Source organism: Acipenser ruthenus, chromosome 24 (assembly GCF_902713425.1).
Source record: "Acipenser ruthenus chromosome 24, fAciRut3.2 maternal haplotype, whole genome shotgun sequence".
NCBI classification, from domain to species: domain Eukaryota; kingdom Metazoa; phylum Chordata; class Actinopteri; order Acipenseriformes; family Acipenseridae; genus Acipenser; species Acipenser ruthenus.
In genome coordinates this window covers 3709269-3730886 of record NC_081212.1, presented here as the reverse complement: position 1 = coordinate 3730886, position 21618 = coordinate 3709269, and the positions used below count along the sequence as shown (strand labels likewise).

The 21618-nt window shown below is 40.3% G+C and overlaps 1 protein-coding gene across 1 annotated transcript in view; it reads left to right on the top strand.

Annotated features, from left to right (window-relative positions):
• The window catches only part of LOC117429561 (lissencephaly-1 homolog A), a 32681-nt gene extending 11293 nt beyond the window's left edge, over positions 1–21388 (top strand). Inside the window, exons 3-11 of the mRNA XM_058998066.1 lie at positions 8553–8637; positions 10775–10849; positions 10968–11174; positions 12998–13166; positions 14577–14679; positions 15376–15604; positions 16606–16707; positions 16806–16962; positions 18172–21388. Coding sequence (XP_058854049.1) covers positions 8553–8637; positions 10775–10849; positions 10968–11174; positions 12998–13166; positions 14577–14679; positions 15376–15604; positions 16606–16707; positions 16806–16962; positions 18172–18245 — 1201 coding nt within the window. The 3' untranslated portion in view covers positions 18246–21388. The remainder of the gene's footprint in view (positions 1–8552; positions 8638–10774; positions 10850–10967; positions 11175–12997; positions 13167–14576; positions 14680–15375; positions 15605–16605; positions 16708–16805; positions 16963–18171) is intronic.
• The last annotated feature ends 230 nt before the right edge of the window (positions 21389–21618 follow it).

The following is a 21618-nucleotide window of genomic DNA, read 5'->3' as shown; positions in this document are numbered from 1 at the left end:
TCGCAGGCATGTAATTTATTCTGTTTATTTACAAATGTGAATGTAAAGCCAAGGCTACTGTTGAAATCTATAACTAGACGGCTGATTTAAAGCATCTGTTTTTCAATACAGTTTATGCTGCTGGCTGGTTGACTGTAACTGTGAAAACAACTGCCGAAGCACCACCCAGATTTGTCTTGCACTTTTTTTTTTTAACTGTACATCTGTAACTACTTGGAAAGAGGGGTCATTTCCAATGGGATTTTCTGTGTGTCCATCTTGATTTAATCACTGTTAACGATGGCTGAAACAGTAGTTGATGTATTGGAGAGAAAATGGTGAGAGTGACCAACTGATAATATCTGAGGTGCAGAGTTTTTTAGATTTTAGATTATATCTAGGTTTGAATTTTCTTTTCAATTATCCAAAAGAGTTGTATTGGCTTTAATTAAATATCCTGAGGTGCAGGCAAAGTGCCAAAGTACAGGATGATTATGAAGTATTTGAGTTGCATGTTCATGGACATAATTCTTGGAAGGCAAAGCAAGATGAACGGTCTCATCCCTATCTCTCTTTTAAGACAAGTATATTGTGGTTCTAAAGTATTGCATTCTTTAGTGGCAGTGTGTTGTTTTATTCTGTGGTTTCCTGAGGTGTTTGTTTGTGATCCAGGCTTGTTGTGTTAAGATGTTGAGGAAGTTTGTTTTTCGGATTATGTAGTGTGTAGTCTGAAAGATGAATCTTGCATGGACTTGTGTATAGTTTGATTCTACCCCGGATGAATCTCTGTCCGCCAGTTTGTAGGTAAAACTGCTGGAACAGGCAGTGAGCAGACAGAAACTGTCCTGTGTCTCAGACTGTATTCCTGGAATTCAGCAGCAAATATAAATGAATGTATTTAAACAAAAGCTATATTGAATGTATGTAAGCAAAATGTAAATTTGGTTTAAGGCACTGTGGTTTCTTGTGATCAAAAACATACTTTCTCTAGAGATTTCTACATAGTGGTTCTGGAGATTTTATGTGTCTTGGAGTTGGAACATCTCATGCACGTCAAGCCTCATTTTATAAATTGTTATCACTTTGCCTTTTACAAGTGAAATGCCATTGATGTGAATTGAGGGAAACTTGAGGACCTTGTTAAGGTCTCAATGTTCAATTTTTTTTGTTTTGGTACGTGAATATCTATTGGTTATTTGTACTTCAGGACTAATTTATGTTACTGTTAAGTAACTGCATTCTTGCCATTATTAACTGTCTAAAATACTACTTTCTGACCAAACATCAGTAGGTTAGCCATTTTGAATAAGGTGTCCCTTAACGGCATTTTGGCCAAATAGCAAATTCATTGATTTTTATAAAGAAAAGTTTGTTGTAATGTGTAATAGGAACGGCTCCTAGTCTGATCTATGCACAGTTGTTGTAGTTGTGCATATTTGAGAGATGCTGACGACAGTTATTTGAGTTTCGCCACATGTCTGATCAGCTTTAGTGGTGCCTGAAAGAGTGCATTATTCTAAATCGGAATCCTTTCATTCTGTCAGTATAACAGAATTGGTAATGTAATTTTCCTGAGTACATTCGGCTGACCGGATGACCCATTATATCCAGGTAAGCACTGCATCAAGTATTGAGTGTCGGGCAGGCAAACAGCAGCTTGCCTGCGAGACATATAGATTTCATTGACAGTTTGTCGTCTGCATGAGGTGATGTGGGGCATGAGTTCTTCGACGTTGGATTCGGTATCAATAGCAATTGCCGCCTTCTGTCATCTCAGAGAGGTGAGACTTTCGTTACGCATTATCTTCTATATGCGTGTGTAACTGACGGTAATGCTTCCCAGTCACCTTGCCCCTTTAGAATATTTGGTGTTGATGGTGTGTTTAAACATCCGCGTTCGATCACAGAACATCAGTTTGATGGAGACCTGTGAAAGATGTGAATAAGGAGTAGGGAGAAAAGAGTGTCAATAAGTGAACAGCTGAATTTCAAACTGTGTGTCTTTGCAGTGTAGCTGCCGCAGTCTTCCTGAGTGAAGTAATGCTTTGCCTCAACTGTCCTGCTTAATGCCTAAAGCCAGCAGCTCTGTGTGTGTGTGTGTGTGTGTGTGTGTTTTTAAGGTGTCACTGGTTATCTTTTCATATGCCAGATTTGCCTAAAATCACTTTTTCTTTGGTTCTATAGTAAAGCAGGGCTGCAGAGATGGGTTATTTGTAACATATATTCAACTCATTTGTTTATCTCTGTTCTAGTAAAATTAGTTCAGATTTATTTTATTATGATAATACCTCTCTATTGCTTATATAAGCCAAGAGTGGATGCTGACTAGTAGTATTTCAATAGATTTGTTCCCCCCCTGCCTGGGCTCTGATCGAAGATTAACACAGATGAGAATTGCTTTGTCCCTCTTCCAATTGGGAGGTGAAACGGATCTGAAGACATGCAAGCCTGACACTACCAGTCTCAATTTGTTCTGCATTATTTAGGAAAGAGCTACACAATTTTGTTTTCCAGTCACACTTCACCATTCAACACAGGGTACCTGGTTTGCATATTGTGGATTATCTTGACATCTTTTCTCTAACCCTGTCTCGTCTGTTTGAGGCTCTAGGACAGCCACAATGTGCAGAAAAGCTTCTTAAGGTCACTGCTGTTTAGTGTCCCCATATGTTGACAGCTGGTACACAAATGTCTTATGCTATGCAAACATGCTTGCATGGATAGGGACATGTGCTAGGATAGTAATGGATTACACCCTTTTCTGTGTCAAAGCTATTGCCTTTTAATGATCCTTTCCTTTTTTTATTTTATTGATCCTCATCTTTACAAAAGCTGCTGTGACTTGTGCAGTTCACAAACAAGGAGAATAGTGCTTAATACACTTTTCAATACTGGGAACTACAAATGTATGTATTACACTAACTGTTTTTTTACAGAGTGCAAATATTTGTTTTGGGGCTTTATATCCTATTGTATGTGAAACCTGCTAGCTGCCCATTCATTATAAGGCTACAGTTGAATGGGTTAATTTTCTGTATCTGTATCCACTAATAACTGTAATATGACTCCATTCAAAAGGTGACCAGTTGCAACAAAAGATAACTGAGCTACCAATTGATGGCATCCAAAGTGTGTTCTGTGTAGAATGTGCAATTTTTTCACAAAATTCCTCTTCATCCTCGTAACAGTCCTGGGCAAATGTTACCTCCTGTTTACCTGTTAAATTGCATAGGCTGAGACCCGTTCTGATATCCTTGTGAAGGATTAAAACTGGCTTTGTACACATGGACAGTGTGGGATTTGCCATTTTAAGTGTCTTTCATTGTCAAGTTTGGGCTCTTCTGTGTTCTACCAGCTTGACGCAGTGATATCTGAAATGAAAGCAGGCTTTTGTTTGATACATAATCCATATATACATAAAGAAGGGGAGATTTCAGCCTGCCAGCAAGGCGGGGTGGGCAGCAGAGACACCCCGCCGCCCCCCCCCCCCCCCCCCATCACAGAAAATCACCTGAATTTTATATTTACTAATACATTTAGATTTTTAATACAACCAATAAATAATTTCAGTGACTCTTGCATGATACTTCTAGTATTCACTTTTAGAAATGAGCTGGCCAATGGGGACCATGATTAAATTGATAAAGCTACTGCTTCAGAGTGTTTCTAAAAAAAGATCAGAAGGCTCCTACTATATTGGGCACAGTAGTGGGTGAGGAAACTCCTACTGTTTTTAGTAATTTCTTCAAACTTTGACAGCTGATTGTGTAACTGACACAGGTAGAATGATAAATTGGTTTTCATTTTGAACCTCATGGGCGAACAAAACTGCATGCAGTTCAGTGAGATTTTTCAGCTCAAGGATGGGCTGCTGTGATTGGTATGTTTAGAATTGATAACGGCAAACTTGAAATCTATTTTTAATATAATATTCAGTAGTGTGCTGAACCCACAGACATGAAGCATTTCAGTCAGAGGGGGGTCTGGAGGGCAGCAGCAGGTATAGACTCTTCAGTATGTTCCTATAATAAATTCCCTGGCTTAACTATTTACAATCGCAGACATTTATTTTTCAAGAGAAAATATGGAGTCCCAGATCTAACGGAATTTGAGAGGATGGTGTTTTATGAAGAAGGCAGCACAAAATAGCAACACCACGAAGTGTACCACCCCCTCTTATCTCATTTGCTTTTTCTGTCTGTGTCTGGCTTGGGGAAGGAGTCCGCAGCAACGAGCGGTAACCCTGAAAGCTTGTTCTGCATTTGTTTAACTCGCTGGATCTTTCTCGAAGTTATAAAATGAGTTTCAAGCCAGAACTCCTTTTGTTTCACGTGTCTATATTGATCTCCCCTTTGCTTGAGAAATCATTGATGTGCTCTAGCTACAACAGTCTGCTCGTTTCAGTGGGCTGCATCATTTGCAAGCCAATCTGTTTTAGCTTTTTACTGTAATGCATGTAGCTTTACATAACATTCCAGTGTGCCGAACAGCACTGCACATGGAGGTTTCTGATCTGCGTTTACAATTCAAACATGCTAAGATGCACAGGGGGGGATTAATGATTTGGTCTTGTGTTAACATGCAAGCCCAAGGTGTTAAATAATGAAACATTCATCTACCTATTTCTGCAAAGCTGAATGCTATCGGTGTGTGTATCCATCAATAAGTACTCAAGTACTGTATATACAGGTCTAGTAAGACCAACTCCACTCAAATGCAGACTGCTCTGGTCTTCCTTTTAAAATTTATTCTGAGTTGATCCTGTAAATAGCCTAGATTGGCTCCAGTCCATTTCTAATAATGATTGCTTTCATGTTCATTTTGCTCTTTCCAATGTTCTGTTACGTTATCTGTCTGTTTTCAGATTATTATTATTATTATTATTATTATTATTATTATTATTATTATTATTATTATTTATTTCTTAGCAGACGCCCTTATCCAGGGCGACTTACAATCGTAAGCAAATACATTTCAAGTGTTACAATACAAGTAATACAATAAGAGCAAGAAATAAAATAACTTTTGTTCAAGCAAAGTACAAGTGTGACAAACCACAATTCAATAATACAGCAGATAATAGTGATAGTTACATCAGGATATGATTAAATAGTGATAGTTACATCAGGATGTGATTAAATACAAAATACTACAGGTTAAACACTTGGCAGATTACACTATTCTGAAGTACAGGATTAAATGCAGTAAAGTAGGGGGCAGATAAGAGCAAAATAAAGCACATTTACATGAAGGGTGATAGTGTCCCAGGATACAAACAGAGGAGTTCTACAGGTGCTGTTTGAAGAGGTGAGTCTTAAGGAGGCGCCGGAATGTGGTCAGGGACTGGGCAGTCCTGACATCTGTAGGAAGGTCATTCCACCACTGCGGAGCAAGGGTGGAGAAGGAGCGGGCTCTGGAGGCAGGGGAGCGTAGCGGAGGTAGAGCTAGTCTTCTAGTGCAGGCGGAGCGGAGAGGTCGAGTGGGGGTGTAGGGAGAGATGAGGGTCTGGAGGTAGCTGGGTGCAGTCTGGTCAAGGCATCTGTAGGCTAGTACAAGAGTCTTGAACTGGATTCGAGCGGTGATCGGGAGCCAGTGGAGCGAGCGGAGTAGTGGAGTAGCGTGGGCGAAGCGAGGCAGAGAGAACACCAGGCGGGCAGCAGAGTTCTGGATGAGCTGGAGCGGACGGGTGGCGGACGCAGGGAGGCCAGCCAGGAGAGAGTTGCAGTAGTCTAGGCGGGAGAGTACCAGGGCCTGGACCAGGAGCTGGGTAGCATAGTTGGTGTTGACACTTGTTTGCTAATTACCTGTGAATCACAGCCCAACATGTTGAAGCTGCCTCATCTTTTTAATATTGCAGCGCCTTTAATTTTTTAATGAATGAAACGCCTTGGAGTTGGAACAAGATGAAAATGCATTATGATTTGGCATGGAACTCATTAAATGGGGATTTTGGAACAGTAAACTGTTGCTTTTAAAAGAGGATTAAAAGCCATGGATTCATAAATTTAAAACAACACTGATGGAATTTACTGAGTTTCAATGTTCAGCAGAAATACCTTCTTAAATGTGGTGTTTGCTGGTCTGTTTTGCTTTGCTCCAGTATTACAGTACACACTATGTTAAAGCACTATACTACAGTAGTCTTCTAAAATGCCAGTCTTTTCTGGCCTCGCTATATTGACCAGGTGTTCAAGCTCTGTTGCAATCTGCATTTGTGAATTGGATGTGTTTCTGGACGGAGCTGAAGCAGACAGCTGACAGGCGGGGCTGTTGTGAGCAGCGTACTCCTTGGAGAGATGAGGTAATGCTCCCTTCCTTCAGCCCTCGCCATGCTGATGACGAAGCCCAGACTGTGATTTATTGTTCGCAGCGCAGTGCCTGCACTGTGCTCTCAGCAGTGTGGTAAACGCTACAGAATGTTTCCTCACAATGCTGTGGACTCTCGTTACAGGAAGTAACAAGCAATGCTGTCATTTTTCAGAGTAGGTGGAACAGGCATAATGTAACAGATAAGGAGGGCAGGGGTTGGTGTCCTTGATTCCCAAACCATGTCTATTGGATTTGGTTTGGCTGGTCACCAGTTAGCCCTTGCAGCTGAAATTAGAATTGTGCTTCTTGTAGGTGAGCTGACCCCTAGAGGTGGAAGGTAGGAATGGAGGCCTAACATAGTATACTAAAAGGCTGGATTTTATAAAATGCTACAAGCCTAGTTATTCCTACATCTTCTCAGCGACCTTGCTCCTTAGCGCATCTGCCCACACATGTTGCTGCTTTGCTTGGTGTAGGCAGGTTTCCATGGAAACCACCACACTCTTGAAGTGCACCTTTGTGTAAATTACTTTAACAAACTCAATTTCTGTGGAATGATAGTGGGTGTATTAAATGTGTAGAATTCAGTATGAAGTAAATAGGCAGGAAGTTTCAGGTTCATGATCCCTACCGGTCAGCACAGTATTAGCAAAATGTCTTTTATTAAAAAATAAATAAGGCAAAATGGCTGTATTAAACTTGGCAGCAATGTGCGTTATTTTCTCATTCAGGGTGGAGAATGTCGGTGAAGTCTGAGATTCTATCCTACATGATTTTTGTATCTCTTCTGGTTTATAGCACCACTGTGCTTTTGATATAGGTACACAAAGACTGATTTTATCCCTGGATAAAAATCAATAGAAGATTCCACTTGCAGTCTGCTGTCTGGTTCGAGACAGCATGCCCCCCAAAGCTTAGTGTGCATGATACCGGCAGTCAGTCACATGACAGGTAACCTCCAGCTAACCTTCAGCTTTAATCTGGCCAGTTTAGTTCCATTGTCGGTGGACAAGAAGGGTGCTGATAGGGGGTTAGCTGTTGGTTCAAAGCTATTGGTACTTTTTTAGGCTATTTTCCTAAGAGGAAATTGATTAACTAATAGAAAACCGATTTAACGTTGTGTTAATCAATTTTCCGTATTACTTCCAGTTTGCCTTGTTACTTATTGCAGATGTAAAAGTGCTTTAAAACTATTTACAGAGCAGGCAATCTGGCACGTGGAGTGGCAGATAGCAGATAGTTTTATTATTGCAGTAACACTTGTAACAAATATTAATATAGTTAATCCAATAAAGTATGCCAGTGTGCTTACAATACAAAATTGTCTGCTAAAATTGTGTGTGTGGGGGGGGGGGAGGGGGATGGTCCTGAATCACTTATCATAAATAGGAATGTCATTGAAAGTAATGACAAGGTGGTTTTATCCATTAGCAGCACCAAGCTGTCAAGGGAGTTCTACCAGAAAACAATGGATTGGAAGGTCATGCAGCTGACAGGATAGCTTTCATCACCTGACTGGCACCAGAATTAAACAAAGACTCCATATTGCTGTTGGAAATGCAGACGTTCAGTAGTAGTGACAATAAACAGTGTTGAATTTGACACTAATTTGTCATTTATTTCAGGACCGGCTGATTTTCATTTTTAAAGGGGGCCTGAAACAGTGTTATGATCTGGATCCTACATGTTGTACACAGAACTGGTCCTTTGGCAAATTGTTAGGGTCTTGTTTGTGGCTTACTACATCCATGTTATTGAGAGCTGACTGTACACTTTGCACAAAGGTCACATAGACTTATAGGTTTCTGTAAACAAAGAGCTTCACAGGTGTGACTTTTTCCTATTTTATCTTTTATTACCCTCATAGTATGAGGTTCTGTTTCTATTTCTAGATGTATTTGTTTGTAATAGATTTCTGTATGTCTGGTTTGTAGATATGGGGTCCTTCATGTTTTTAATGTTTCTTGCCTGAATGCTTTTGGCAGCTGTTGTGGGACTGAGGCACAAGGTTATCATTGAATCGGTTGGTATTTTAACCCAGATACTGCTTAGACAGCCTTGTCCTTACTTTTGCTATTTATCTTGCATCCACTCTACATTTGATACCTTGGAATACTTGACATTATTGTCTCAATTATCTGCATCCATCTCCAGCAATGGTTCAACTTTTATATTGTCTGAATACTTTTTTTTATATAGATCCATTGTCTCATTTGGCCCATTTATTTGAACATTTCATTAAATTGGTTTTTCTTTTGTTTCAGAAATCGAGCAATAGCAGATTATCTCCGCTCAAACGGATATGAAGAAGCATATTCAGTTTTCAAGAAGGAGGCAGAGTTAGATGTGGTGAGTTTTTGTTGCACTGGAATATACATGTAAGCGAACTACATTGCTTTATTTGCACATGACTTGTTACTCCACACCCCTAGTAAACACTGCACATATATTCTTAACCTTGTCTTTGGCCAGAGAGGTTTGGAAACCATTCAATTCCCTATCATAGTGGAAAATGCAATCAATAATTGAGAAGTGAAGCTGCCCTCTAGGAGATAAGTGCCAAGCTTGTGCAGTAATCTAGGAGATCAATGTTATTTATTTATGTGTTTATTTTTTAGTGTTGTATATCCTTTCGGCTGTGAATTACAGCTTTTTGTAAAAGTGTTTTCAACAAAATAGCTGCATGTAAATCTGGATTTCTGTGTTTCGCGCTATGCTTGTTACATTGTGAATCACAATTTGTAAAACTGGGTTGTACTTTCTGTCTTCTGTATGTGGCATTCATGTATTACAGGTTTTGTTCTGCTTCCTGTTGGATTTAAGAAGTCATACCGTCCGTGTATAAAGCTTGTTCACTACCAGTACTCCGGCACCTCTCTGCTTTCTCTCGATGGGCAGTCGGGCTAAACTGATTAGGGCTCTGCATGTATCAATATGTGATATGCTTATTTTGCTGTGCTCTATAGCTAACAGCAGAGCGTAGTTTATAGCAGATGGCAAATCGGACCAAAACCTGGGAATGGTCCTGTATCCCAATACAGTCCATTATGTAGTGTTGGCCTCCCATGTTGAACTCTAATCAATAAAGTAACTGTATGCTGCAGATGTCAATTTTTTTTCCAGAAGCTACAGATTCTGTTAATTAGTCTCTCACAGATGCATGAAGTCCTGGGTTCTGTCCAAGCAATTGCTGCTTTGCAAGTTGTGCTCTACACAGTACCTACTTGTGTGCATTCAGGGGACAAAAAAAAGTTGCCAAAACGTCATACTGGTTACACATTGGAGGGGAGGATGTGCTGTTAAAAGCTATATCCTGGGAACCGCTCATCTGATTTGATATGCACTGCTAGGTGGTGCAGTAGTCTAATGCACTATATGTTGAACTGATCTGCTATTACTCTCCCATGTATCTCACCTCGGTCTTTCTCTAAAATAGAGGTGTTGATGCACAGGATAAAAAGACAAATTTAGTGTTGTGCAGTTCAAGAAGAGAGTAGCGTTTTGTTACCAAGCTAATTACCCCATTAAGTAGGTGAAGGCAGGTGTTGCACACAGCTGTAGGTGCCTGGTAGGCATACCTCAGAATGTTCTGGCACTGGGATGTGCAGCACCACAGTGCCAGTCGGATTGCTTTTCCATATGCCCTTCCTCTCGGCTTCACAGACCTGCACGGCTGGGCTGGCACAGAGGATAAGCTGGCTTTTCTTTTCTTTTTTTTCTTTTTTTTTTCTTTTTATTTATTTATTTATTTTTTTATATTCTATGTTCTAGTCTATGAGGAGACTGCATTACCTTTTTGATTTTGTTTTACTTAATTACAATTTCATTACTAATATTGTAATGGTTATTTGCAGAAATGCTTCATAGTTGGCATTGGGAAGATGGTGTTGGTTAATTGAGCATTCTTGCACATCTTTTGTCTCCTTGCTGGGATGGAGAAGCGTTTTGAATGAAATTGGCCATCGCCCCAGAGTAGAGGTCATTACTGTCCTTCAAGCAGCAGACAGTTTAATGATTAAAAGCTAAAGGGTTTTGTTCTATTTATTTTTATTTATTTTTTGTGTGTGTTTATTTCTTTTTTGATATTATGGCTGACATCTTGTTAATGGTAAACCACACTGTTACTGTAAAGTATTTGTTTTCCACTGCAATCATTGGTGACTTATCTTGCATGAGCACTAATATATAAATGAACAAACAATGATGGGTAAAGACCAGTGAATTTGGCTTGTGGCAGCACCAGTTTCCTTTACGACTGCCAGACACTCAGAAGACAATGTTCTTCAGTATAATGTTTCAGAAAATGTAATCTTACTGTAAAAGATTACCCTGTGTGAGGGGAGTAATAACAAAATCTCTAGAGTCTCATGGACATATGTATGATGCTTCTTTATTGCTCAAGGGCCCTTCTCTACAATTGATATAGGTCACAGTTAGCGGCAGTGGGTTTATGTTGCGAACATCTATTTTTTTCTTTTGTTGCTAGAATGAAGAATTAGACAAGAAGTATGCTGGCCTTTTGGAAAAGAAATGGACTTCAGTTATCAGATTACAAAAGAAGGTTGGTGACTTTTAATTCATTTATCATTAGCGTAGTGCTACCTTATTTCAGTAGTTGTTTGTTTGTTTGTTTGTTTGTTGGATGTTGATTGTTCTGATGCATATCTTTGTGTTTTCAGGTGATGGAATTAGAATCAAAGCTAAATGAAGCAAAAGAGGAGATTACTTTAGGAGGACCTCTGGGTCAGAAGCGTGACCCCAAAGAATGGATCCCCCGTCCCCCAGAGAGATACGCCCTGAGCGGCCACAGGAGTCCTGTCACCCGGGTCATTTTCCACCCTGTTTTCAGTGTTATGGTCTCTGCCTCCGAGGATGCTACAATAAAGGTAGGTGTCTGATCTGATTCAGTGTAGAATTTGAGACCTAGCCTTGTGTTTGCCAGGGTGTCGCAATGCATTAGCCCGTCACACTTGTCCTGTCATTTCATTGTATCAAGAGATCCTTCAGCAGTTGCCATCTATTACAGCAATTGGCACTGCTAGGCAGTGTGGTATATGTGGGAGTGCTGTAGTGTCCAGGTCTTTTGCAGGGACTTTAGGGGTAGGATTCTTACTAGTTTGTACATATACCAGCACATGGCTCAGTGCAGCATAAAAAGGCAAGACGACTGGTCAAAAGCTTGAAGAACAGTCATTCCCTCTTTTAATTGTGTAGAGATTTTGAAATGAGCATGTTTGCCCTGTCAATCACCCTGGCATTTTATGGACCAATTTCCAGAGGCACCTGCCATAAGCCTCACTGAAATACTTGGATTCATTTTTCAGTTGGCTGTCTCTTTTTATTTTTTATTTGTTTGTTCTCTCCACTCTTGGCCTCCCATTATGCTGTGTCACTGAGCTCCCACAGTGAGCCACTGGATCAGTAACCACAGCTGGGGTTTCAGTACTGCTTACTGCGCAAGGTTTTGTGTAGAGGGTGGAGCCCCAAGAGGTTTGCCTAAACTTATTAGCTGCAGTCTCTGACTCCAGATCAGCATCATCACTGTATCTGCCTCCGATGTGGCAGGTTTTGCTGTGAATAAGGCCTTGTTTTTTGGAGCCGAGTTTTGGCTGGCAGAGCCAGCACATAGTTTTTAATGATTTTTTTTCCCCTACTGCAGTGTCCCAATTCTGACAATGTTTGTGTGACAGATTTATTCATGGAGTCGGAAAAGCATGTACCCTTCCACTTGGCACTAGTCCCACAAGGGCCCTCCACCTTCCCAAGAATTTGCTTAGCGACTCATTTTATCTTCTGCATGAGTGCAGACCACCACAGAGCTTCTAATGCAGGCCAAGCTGGCATAAATGTGTATTTATTTATTTATTTAATTTAATTTTTTTATTATGTTTTATCTTAACCCCTTAAAGCCAACTAAAAGCAAAAATCATGCATTGACAGAGTATTTTCTTCCTACTGCTAAATAAATAAGCCTACCCATGATTCCAACACTTTTCCTCCATGAATATTGCATGAAGGCAGCATTCGATGCAGATTGGCTGGGTGGGGAACATTATATGCAGTGTTCTGTTTTATTTTGTAACCCTCAATCTTTCGATCTTGGTTTCTGTCTATATTGTCTGCCCACCGTATCACTCGAAGGCTCTTTTAGAAAATAAAATGGACTATCTGATGTCTGTCTGTTGCTGTGCTCACTTGACTACCCCCCCTGTCTGCACTCCTGGTGTGATAAGGCAAAGCTGCTCACTGCTGGAAGTATGGGCCTGATCCAGTGAAGGCTAACCTTTTGGTCACATGGTCTGCATATAAACTGACCATATTGATCAGCCTTCAAAATAGAACAGTGAAAGGCCAACATCTTGACGTGTTAAGCAATGCTTTTCTGTCTTCATAACAGATGGCGTTTTTGATATTTTCCTCTATTAGAATTTTTTTTTAATTTAAACAGAACATCAGCGTTAAATAGGTTTTCTACTTCACTGGGTTAATGGAGCACACAAAATAAAGGTGCTTTTTTTTTATGTTTTTGGGTTTGAGCTGCCACAGCTAGAAGAGATTTCCAGTCCAAGCTTGCCTTTGCAAGCTGTGCCTGTGTTTGACTGATTAATTATTCATAGAGGCGGCAGACTGGCCTGCTGAGTGCAAATGGAAGGGAAGTGGGCAGTGCAGGGCTCTCTCTCAGTGTATCTGCTTCTCTCTCAACTGGCAGGTGTGGGATTATGAGACTGGAGACTTCGAGCGCACACTGAAGGGGCACACAGACTCGGTACAGGACATCTCCTTCGACCAGACCGGCAAGCTGCTGGCATCCTGTTCTGCTGATATGACCATTAAACTATGGGATTTCCAAGGATTCGAATGCATCAGAACCATGCATGGTGAGAAAGGGGTGGAGAATTGCAGGGGGATATTTGCAAGTGTATAGGTTGACTAATTATGATAAGGGCAGCAGTGTGGAGTAGTGGTTAGGGCTCTGGACTCTTGACCGGAGGGTCGTGGGTTCAATCCCAGGTGGGGGACACTGCTGCTGTACCCTTGAGCAAGGTACTTTACCTAGATTGCTCCAGTAAAAATCCAACTGTATAAATGGGTGATTGTATGTAAAAAATAATGTAATTGTATGTAAAAATAACGTGAGATCTTGTAACAATTGTAAGTCGCCCTGGATAAGGGCGTCTGTTAAGAAATAAATAATAGTAATTTTGGATATTTTCAAGATCCTATGCCCATTCCACCTTGTTTTAGAGCAATCTATTTAGACTACTTATTAAAACTACTTCTGGCTAGACACTTTAGTAAATTCCTACACAGCCCCGTTCCACATTCTTGCAAAGCAGTCTGGTCTCATATTTCAGACTTAAACCTGTGGACCCCCTATGCATTCTGGCTAATCGAGAGTCAGATTTTCTGAGAATGTGCCACATATTGGAACAGCTGGAGTTCATGACCCCCGGAAGAATTATTGCTATGTAAATATATTGGTGCCTTGAGGCTGTAGGATCAGAAAGTATTTGTGTGAGGTGCCAGCTAGGCTTTTAGTGAATACAGACTTGGTACCCTTCAGCAAAAGTCTGTCGTCTCCCCTGCTTCCACCACCTTAATGATTTTATAAATGTTTATGCATCTCACTTCAAAAGACAGTGTGTCCTTAGAAATAAACTAAAAGCAAAACAATTCTATAACTGAATAGATTTTTTTTTAAATTTAATATCAGCTTTATACCCTTCAAATAACTTGATATTTGACAACATCCACAGTGTAGTCATACAACAGAGAATATGTACAGAGTGTGGAAATAAATAGCTTGGGGATCCATTTGAAGTAGCAGATTGCTCAGCTGTGCCCGTTTTCTCTTGTCATGCTGCAGAACACCAGTGTTCACCATGATACATTTCCTCTATGAAGACTGATAACTGTACTCCCTATGGGTTGGCTCATTTGGCAGCGGATTATGAGATTTGTGTAGCACCAGATAGCATTTGCTGTTTGGTTCCGTTCATATTTAAGCCTGCTTTTTATAGGCTGCTTACAGTTGTATCATCTATTTAGCTGCTTAAAGGCTGTATGCTGTGTAGTTGGCTTTTTTCTATGTAACAAAGAGACTGCTATTATAAGCTAATTTGTTTAAAACCTCTTTGTTCTATTTCACGTGCATTACATAATTTGATTTGTTAATGGCAATTTCAAGTCAACCACGAGTTGGTTATTTTTACAGCAATTTTTACAATGACATGCAGTTGGCAAAGCAAGTTTAGTAACACTTTCTCTGAACTGTCTCTTCCCTTTAGGACATGACCACAATGTTTCATCTGTAGCTATAATGCCTAATGGAGATCATATAGTGTCTGCCTCTAGGGATAAAACCATTAAAATGTGGGAAGTGGCGACTGGGTGAGTAGTGATACTGGAATTTGTATAAAATACACTGTTTGATGTAGTAAGTAGCGAAACAGAACAATCACGGTCCAGTTTTGAATGGTAAGTACAGTACTACTAGGATGCAGATTGATAGCTGGGTCTAGAGGAGTCTGACATCCATTTTGAGGTGTATTTTTGGAAATAGTCACCTTTTAAACACTATGGTGTCTAGCATTTTATAAAACAAATAAATGACAATGATCTACATTTCCTCTGCAGTGCAAGCGTCTTTTCACACATGCTTGACTCTCCATGTTTGGATTAACACCAGACATGTAGTCTGCAGGAACCCTCCCTTTTCCAGTATTAATTTCTTTTTTTTTCTCCCTAAAAGGGCTTATTTTTCACAAACGGATAAACGAGCTTTATTTGATCAATTTAAACTGGGTTTAAACTATGGAAGAGGTTCATTTTCTAATATAGCCTACATCTCTGTCTAAATAGGCAGTAGTTCTTTTCAGTCGATTTTATAGTGAATGTCTCTGCTTAGGACTTTTCACTTGTGCCTCCTTATCTGAACACCTTACCTAACATAAGAGTGCCTCAGAATTCAGGCTGCCCTTCCTATTCAGTAGTAGCTCTTGAAACATGCTGTGATGCTCGTACATGGAAGGTGCTGTGGCATGCCTCTGTAGTTTTTGATGATACTCCCTTGCTTACCTCACACAGGTACTGTGTGAAGACATTCACAGGCCATAGAGAGTGGGTGCGAATGGTGCGACCCAACCAGGACGGCACACTGATCGCCAGCAGCTCCAACGACCAGACAGTGCGAGTGTGGGTGGTGGCGACAAAAGAGTGCAAAGCCGAGCTGAGAGAACATGAGCATGTGGTCGAGTGCATCTCCTGGGCCCCCGAGAGCTCCTATCCCACCATCCTTGAAGCTACAGGATCAGAGGTGAGCCTGTCATTACTACACAGCAAACATGAACACATCCCAGTGTTGCTCTTTGCATAACTTTGCATTGTAATAGAGGGAAGTGTCGGGGTTCCTTCCTCGATGGCAAAGGAAATCTTGTTGTTTTCGGGCTAGTATGTACAAGTCTTTAAGTGAAGAAGCACCCCCAGTGATTAAGCTTGCATCAGTTTTATTTTACCTTGCAGATTCTGCTACCTTTCTAAAATGGTGCAAAGTTGGAACTCGCAGGTGCCCTCTGCTGGGTACATGATGGTACTACTTTTTAGACAAACAAAAGAATACTGTAGGGACATTCCACACTAAAGGAGTGGCTTGGAGAGGGTGGATGGATAATTTATTTTGTTATGGTGCTAAGAAATAGCTTTTTAAGTAGTATTTGGGATATATAAAATCATTTTGTTTTGAGACACATTTTTGCTGATACTTTTTTACCTGTTAAAACTGAATTTTGAAAATGTATTCACTGTAGTGCTCTGCATACCCTAATGAAGATTTAACCTGCAGGCTGTACTGTTCAGGAAGGTTCACACGCCCATTTTGTGCTATATCCCAGTTACATCCACCGTGAATACTGTAGGCAATCTAGACTTGATATTCTGCCAATTGTTAAATCAAAAGCAAGACCACTGTTTTATATGTCATCACAAATTAGGTTCTGAATGTGTCGTCTTTCAAAGGTCCTTCGTACTGTTAAGATCCAGATCAGCTAGTCTGCATCCATTTGTCCTGAAAACAAAAGATCAGGAAGATGTTTAAATAAGCAGAATATCCCAGAACGCCTGCTGTGTGTAATGCTGTCTTTTGACTATATAATTAGTGTTAGGGCTGTAATGCTAATGCAGCTGTTTTGTAACATATAGATTGATTTTAATTAGGGTTATACCTCCCTGTAGCATGTGTTGTAACAATTGCTTTGATTGTGGTAATTCTGTGATTTTGAAGTGTTACAGTTTTCCTATGCTTTCTGTTTTCTTGTGCAGACTAAGAAGAGTGGCAAGCCTGGACCGTTCCTGCTGTCAGGATCCAGAGACAAGACTATCAAGCTGTGGGATGTCAGCATTGGCATGTGCCTTATGACACTGGTGAGTCTTTAGGAACTGGTAAGCTTGGAAATAAGTAAATGGGTTCAAATTGCAAATGACTTGAATGTGGTCTCCCTCTCTTGCTCGCTTGTTCGCAGGTTGGCCATGATAACTGGGTGCGTGGCATCATGGTGCATCCTGGTGGGAAGTTCATTGTGAGCTGCGCTGATGACAAGACCTTGCGGATCTGGGATTACAAGAACAAGCGGTGCATGAAGACTCTCAATGCCCACGAACATTTTGTTACCTCTCTGGGTTTGTACTGCTTTAGGCTCCTTTTTTTAAAAATTTATTTGACCTTCTCAAGCCATAGTATCTTCCAGCTTTGGGATTTCAGTCTAGACATAGGCCTAAAGCAGTTTGTGGTCTATTAGTTAATAGATCTGGCTGATTTTCCTAAATTGGCAAAAAACTAAGATTGCTCCAATTCCATTCTATGTTATTTTCCCTAATGTTAAAGTTTTTGCAGCGAGATTCAAAATCCAGGACTAGCTATGTATATTCCATACAATATTGGCAGCCAATTCTTCTTTTTCCCCCATTCAGATCACTAGCAGTGTCTTTGCTGTTCTGTCAGTTCATGTCCCTGGGTCTGCAGAATGCCCTGGATAAACTTGTATGGTTGCATCTCTTATTTAGGCTTTCTGTGACATCATCCTAAGGCCACTGTTCTGCTTGTTACTGAGCAGAACATTTCCTAGGCTGTTATTGTTAAATTCAAAACTTGGCAGGGGGTTTCAGCTCAACAACCAGAAACTATTCATTCTGAGGCACTAAAGCGAATTGGGCTTAGACAAAACCACCATGCTTTCTACTTTAGTACGCTACTGCACCAGTGAAATTCTTTACAAAATTCCTCCTTTGGGGATTTGGAAAGTACAGCTCTTTTGTGCAGTTTTGGGTTCAGAGAATCGAGAGCTGTAAAGACTTTACGAGCTTCAGAACTCCCGAGATCCCAGCACAAGCATTGCCCCAAACTTTTTTTTTTCCTGATCTGTAAGAAGAGAATTCCTTTGTTCAAGTATTGATTGATTTTGTTGTATAGCGGTCCAACTTAACACACGTCAGCAAGATCAGACACGGAGTAAGATCCTCCAGATAGAAGCTATAGAAGTGTGAAAGTCTTTGATGCTGCTGTAGGGGTATCTTCATGGTTTAAAGCTACACTTTGGTTTTCTAGGTTGATCTTGCAAAGAAAAAAAAGGCTTGCCTCCTGAGGGCTTTGAATTACTAATTTTTTTTTTTTTTACTATGGTAAGATAGTTGTCAATAAAGTTTTACTGATATGACACAATTGTTAATTGACCCTTGGATCCAGTAGAGTTCAAAATGATGATTTTTCTTTGTGCATGAGGACACCACCCGGGCTACCTCAAAGAAAGCTCATGCATCATCCTGTCAGTTCGGTGAAAGGATTCCCATATCCAGGCACTAATCATCCTACCCCGTTCTTCTCCCTCTCAGATTTCCACAAGACGGCTCCTTACGTTGTGACTGGAAGCGTAGATCAAACAGTAAAAGTGTGGGAGTGCCGCTGATTTGTATCGACAGGATCCCACCCCACCCCATCCCAACCCACCCTCCTACTTCCTACTGCTCTGGATGCACTCAGATACCATGGTTATTACCCATCGAGCTCTGTTTAAATAACTATTGTCCTTTTATGTAAATTATTCTGGATGTAGATTGAGCTATTAAATGTTACACAAAAAAGTATTCTTGCATGGTGAATCCAAAATTGTATACTGTAAATTTACATAACGTTGTCTAGAAGTACCATAGGTTTAAGAACATGGGCTGGTCGGATCAGACCTGAAAGGCAGAAGTTGACTGGGTAATTAAAAGTAGGGCACTAAACTGATATTTTTAATGACAGTGTCGTTCTTGCGTGTCAGATTATTCTGTCTGTCTCCTATTATTATTTTTTTTCACTGTCGTAGTCTGTTGGTGCCTAGATCGGTGACCTCTTTGAGAAAAACAAAACTATAATCCCTCCGTGGAAATTTGATTGTCTGTGGGGCTCGTTAATGGAATAATGTGTAGCTATGTAACATCACTTCTGAAGTGTGCTTACCATTCTCTTGTGAAACTAGATAATATATTAATGACTGCATCTAAGAACGTGTTTCAAACTGTTCCGTTGTAAGACTACGGGGAATAAAACTTTGAACCCTTGTCATGGCACATGTCTTAATTACAGAGTCAGGAGTTTAACCATCTAGAATTGAACAAAGGTGGTGGCAGGGTGGAGTTTTTTCTTTGCTTGGATACATGCTGGCTCATCAAGTTAGCATGGATTTAAATATCCTAAAATTTAATGTAATTTACAACAAAAAAAGCTTTAAAGTTATCAAAATGTAAGTGGCTAGGTGGTGCAGTAGGTACATTAGTTTGCCTTTTGCCTCTGAAACACTGAGTTTTTAATCTGGCTGAAGACAGTAATTTTGGTGGTCTTGGCTTAGTCCTGGACAGCAGTGTCCACGTCGTTAACCCAACATGCAGTTTGGCATAGCACAGTGCTGTAGCCAGTGATAAATTACCTTTAGCACTACATGCCAAGTTAAACTAACGTTTTAAATACACACTGGCTTTTGAAAATGAATTTAAAGAAAAAAAGCACTTGAAATTTAACTTGAAAGGTGCTATTTAGAAAACCTGCACAGCACCCACCCATTTTCTTCTCTTTCCACCTAGTTTAATGTAGTCTGTTTTAAGCTGGTTCTGTATAGTAAACCACAAATCATGTTGCTATGTTGAAGGAAGACAAGTGATCTTTATTCATGTTGGTAGACAAAGATGTGCGACTGCGGGAAAGCAAGCAGACCAGGCTGTGTTCAGAAATGCCTAGCCAGACATACAGCATGACAAGGATTCAAGAAGCCCCTTTAACAGCTGTTTGTTAGGGGATGTGCAAAGATCTTTCCTTTGGAGAGAGAAAAAAAAAAGATTTATATAAAAAAAAGTGCACTTGTTCCTGAAGGAGATACTGTACAACAAATCTGTTAAGAGTAACAGATTTTAACAGGAGTTTCTTTAAAAAAAAATGTAAAAAAAATAAATAAATAAAAGCTGATTGATCCAGTACTTTTTATATAGTACTGCACTAGGATGTCTACAAACTATTGGTGGAGAAGCAAGTCATGGTAGCTCCTTTTGTTGTGGAAATTTCATGAAACACTTTGCGCACAGTGCTCTCTCATTGACTTGGCTGTTTCTGGCCACAGTATCCGAGTGGAGCGCGGAAAGCCCTACGTTTTGGTGAAGTTTTCTGCACTTGAGCACCAGAGGCCCACTCAGACTCGGTTTTATAACGATCTTAACGACTGGCACTTTTTTTTTCTTCTTTTCATTCATTGGTCTTTACGGGGGTGGGGGGTGGGGTGCAATTTTCAGAAAAACAAAACCTGACCCCCAACAAAACCTAGCGAAACAATGGCAAACCAACCTTTCACCCCCTGTGAATCTGTAACTGCGAAACAAGCAGCAAGGCTCTGAAATCAGATTAACTTGCACATCCCTGTTCTTATTAGATCTCTGGTCTTCACTGACTGAAGATTTAAAAAGTGAAAATAAAAAATGCATACGCAGATATCATTTTAATTAGCCTTTTCATGAAAATGCAATTATATAATAAAGAATTCCACTGCTTAACCAACCCATTATCCAGCTTTTCGTGTTGTGTGTATGTAACTCATGCTGAACCCTAATGGTAAATAGGGTCATGGGGTCATTTTAATGGCCATGTTGTAGACAGGACCTTGGCTTACGGTCTCATCTGAAGGACTGTCTCGCAGTGCCCCTTTAACACAATGCTGGGACATTGACTGAATTTGAGCCCAGATTGGTGTGTCCCTCACAGAGCCACCAATGTGACCTCCTGCTATATATTTATTTTTGGGGTACTAGAATGGAATGAACAGCATTGTCCAAGATGTTTTAGGTCTTTCTAGCAGAAAAAATGAAGCAAACCACAGAGGCAGTGGTACTAGAAAATTTCGGTTTATCAACTTGTATAATTATCCCATTCCAGCACAGAACCCCTTTATATAGAAGAAACATGGTAAGCCAAAAGGGTAAACTGATCACTGCTGAGAAATGCAGTTTAGTCCCTTGGTCTACTGTATTTGGCTAGTAATGCAGTGGTCTCCACGGACCCTCACTCTTTGAACTGCCAATTTTTTATTTGAATACTTATATGTCTGTGATGATTGGTAAACATTTTGGTTTAGACTCATTATTCTACTTGGGAGGGCCTCAGAGTGGAAGTACATACTCCTGGCCTGAAAAGTAAGAAATTGAAGCGGTTTAGAAACAGAGTGAGGGACGTGCTCTCTGCTTGCCTGTGAAGTGATTTCCCTTTGGATTAGTTAGATTTTAACAATATATCTCTATAGGGATGCAGTATTTTATTCACAGGATATCAATGGAAACAGAGTAGCCCCTAGGCTTCGGTTGTCATTCCCCCTTCACAGGTTTCAGCCCTGCAGTGCACCTGGCTATAGCCAGGCAGGTGGAAGAGAAAAGGACTTTGGTCTCTTGTGCGTAATTCCTGTTCCTTTCCTGCCTGCGGATAAACCTGGGGATTTGGTTTTCTTCATCCTGCACTGTTCACACACAGCAGATTGTCATATTATATGGATGTCATTATTGTTTGCAACATAATTAAAAATCTGTAAATAAAGTGGGTTTTTTTTCTTTCTTTTTCAATATTATAAACTCATCTGGGATGGAAAAAGTTAAAAATGAACATGATCTGTTTTTTTAATGCTGTTTGTCCCCCTCCCCTCTCATTTTGTGCTTGATCGCTTCATCACTACTTCAATCACCCTGGAAACCAGTCTCACAGAAATGGTTCGTACAGAAATAGGAGACAGCTTGCCTCAGGGGTTTGACTGCCAGGCGGCTCAGAAG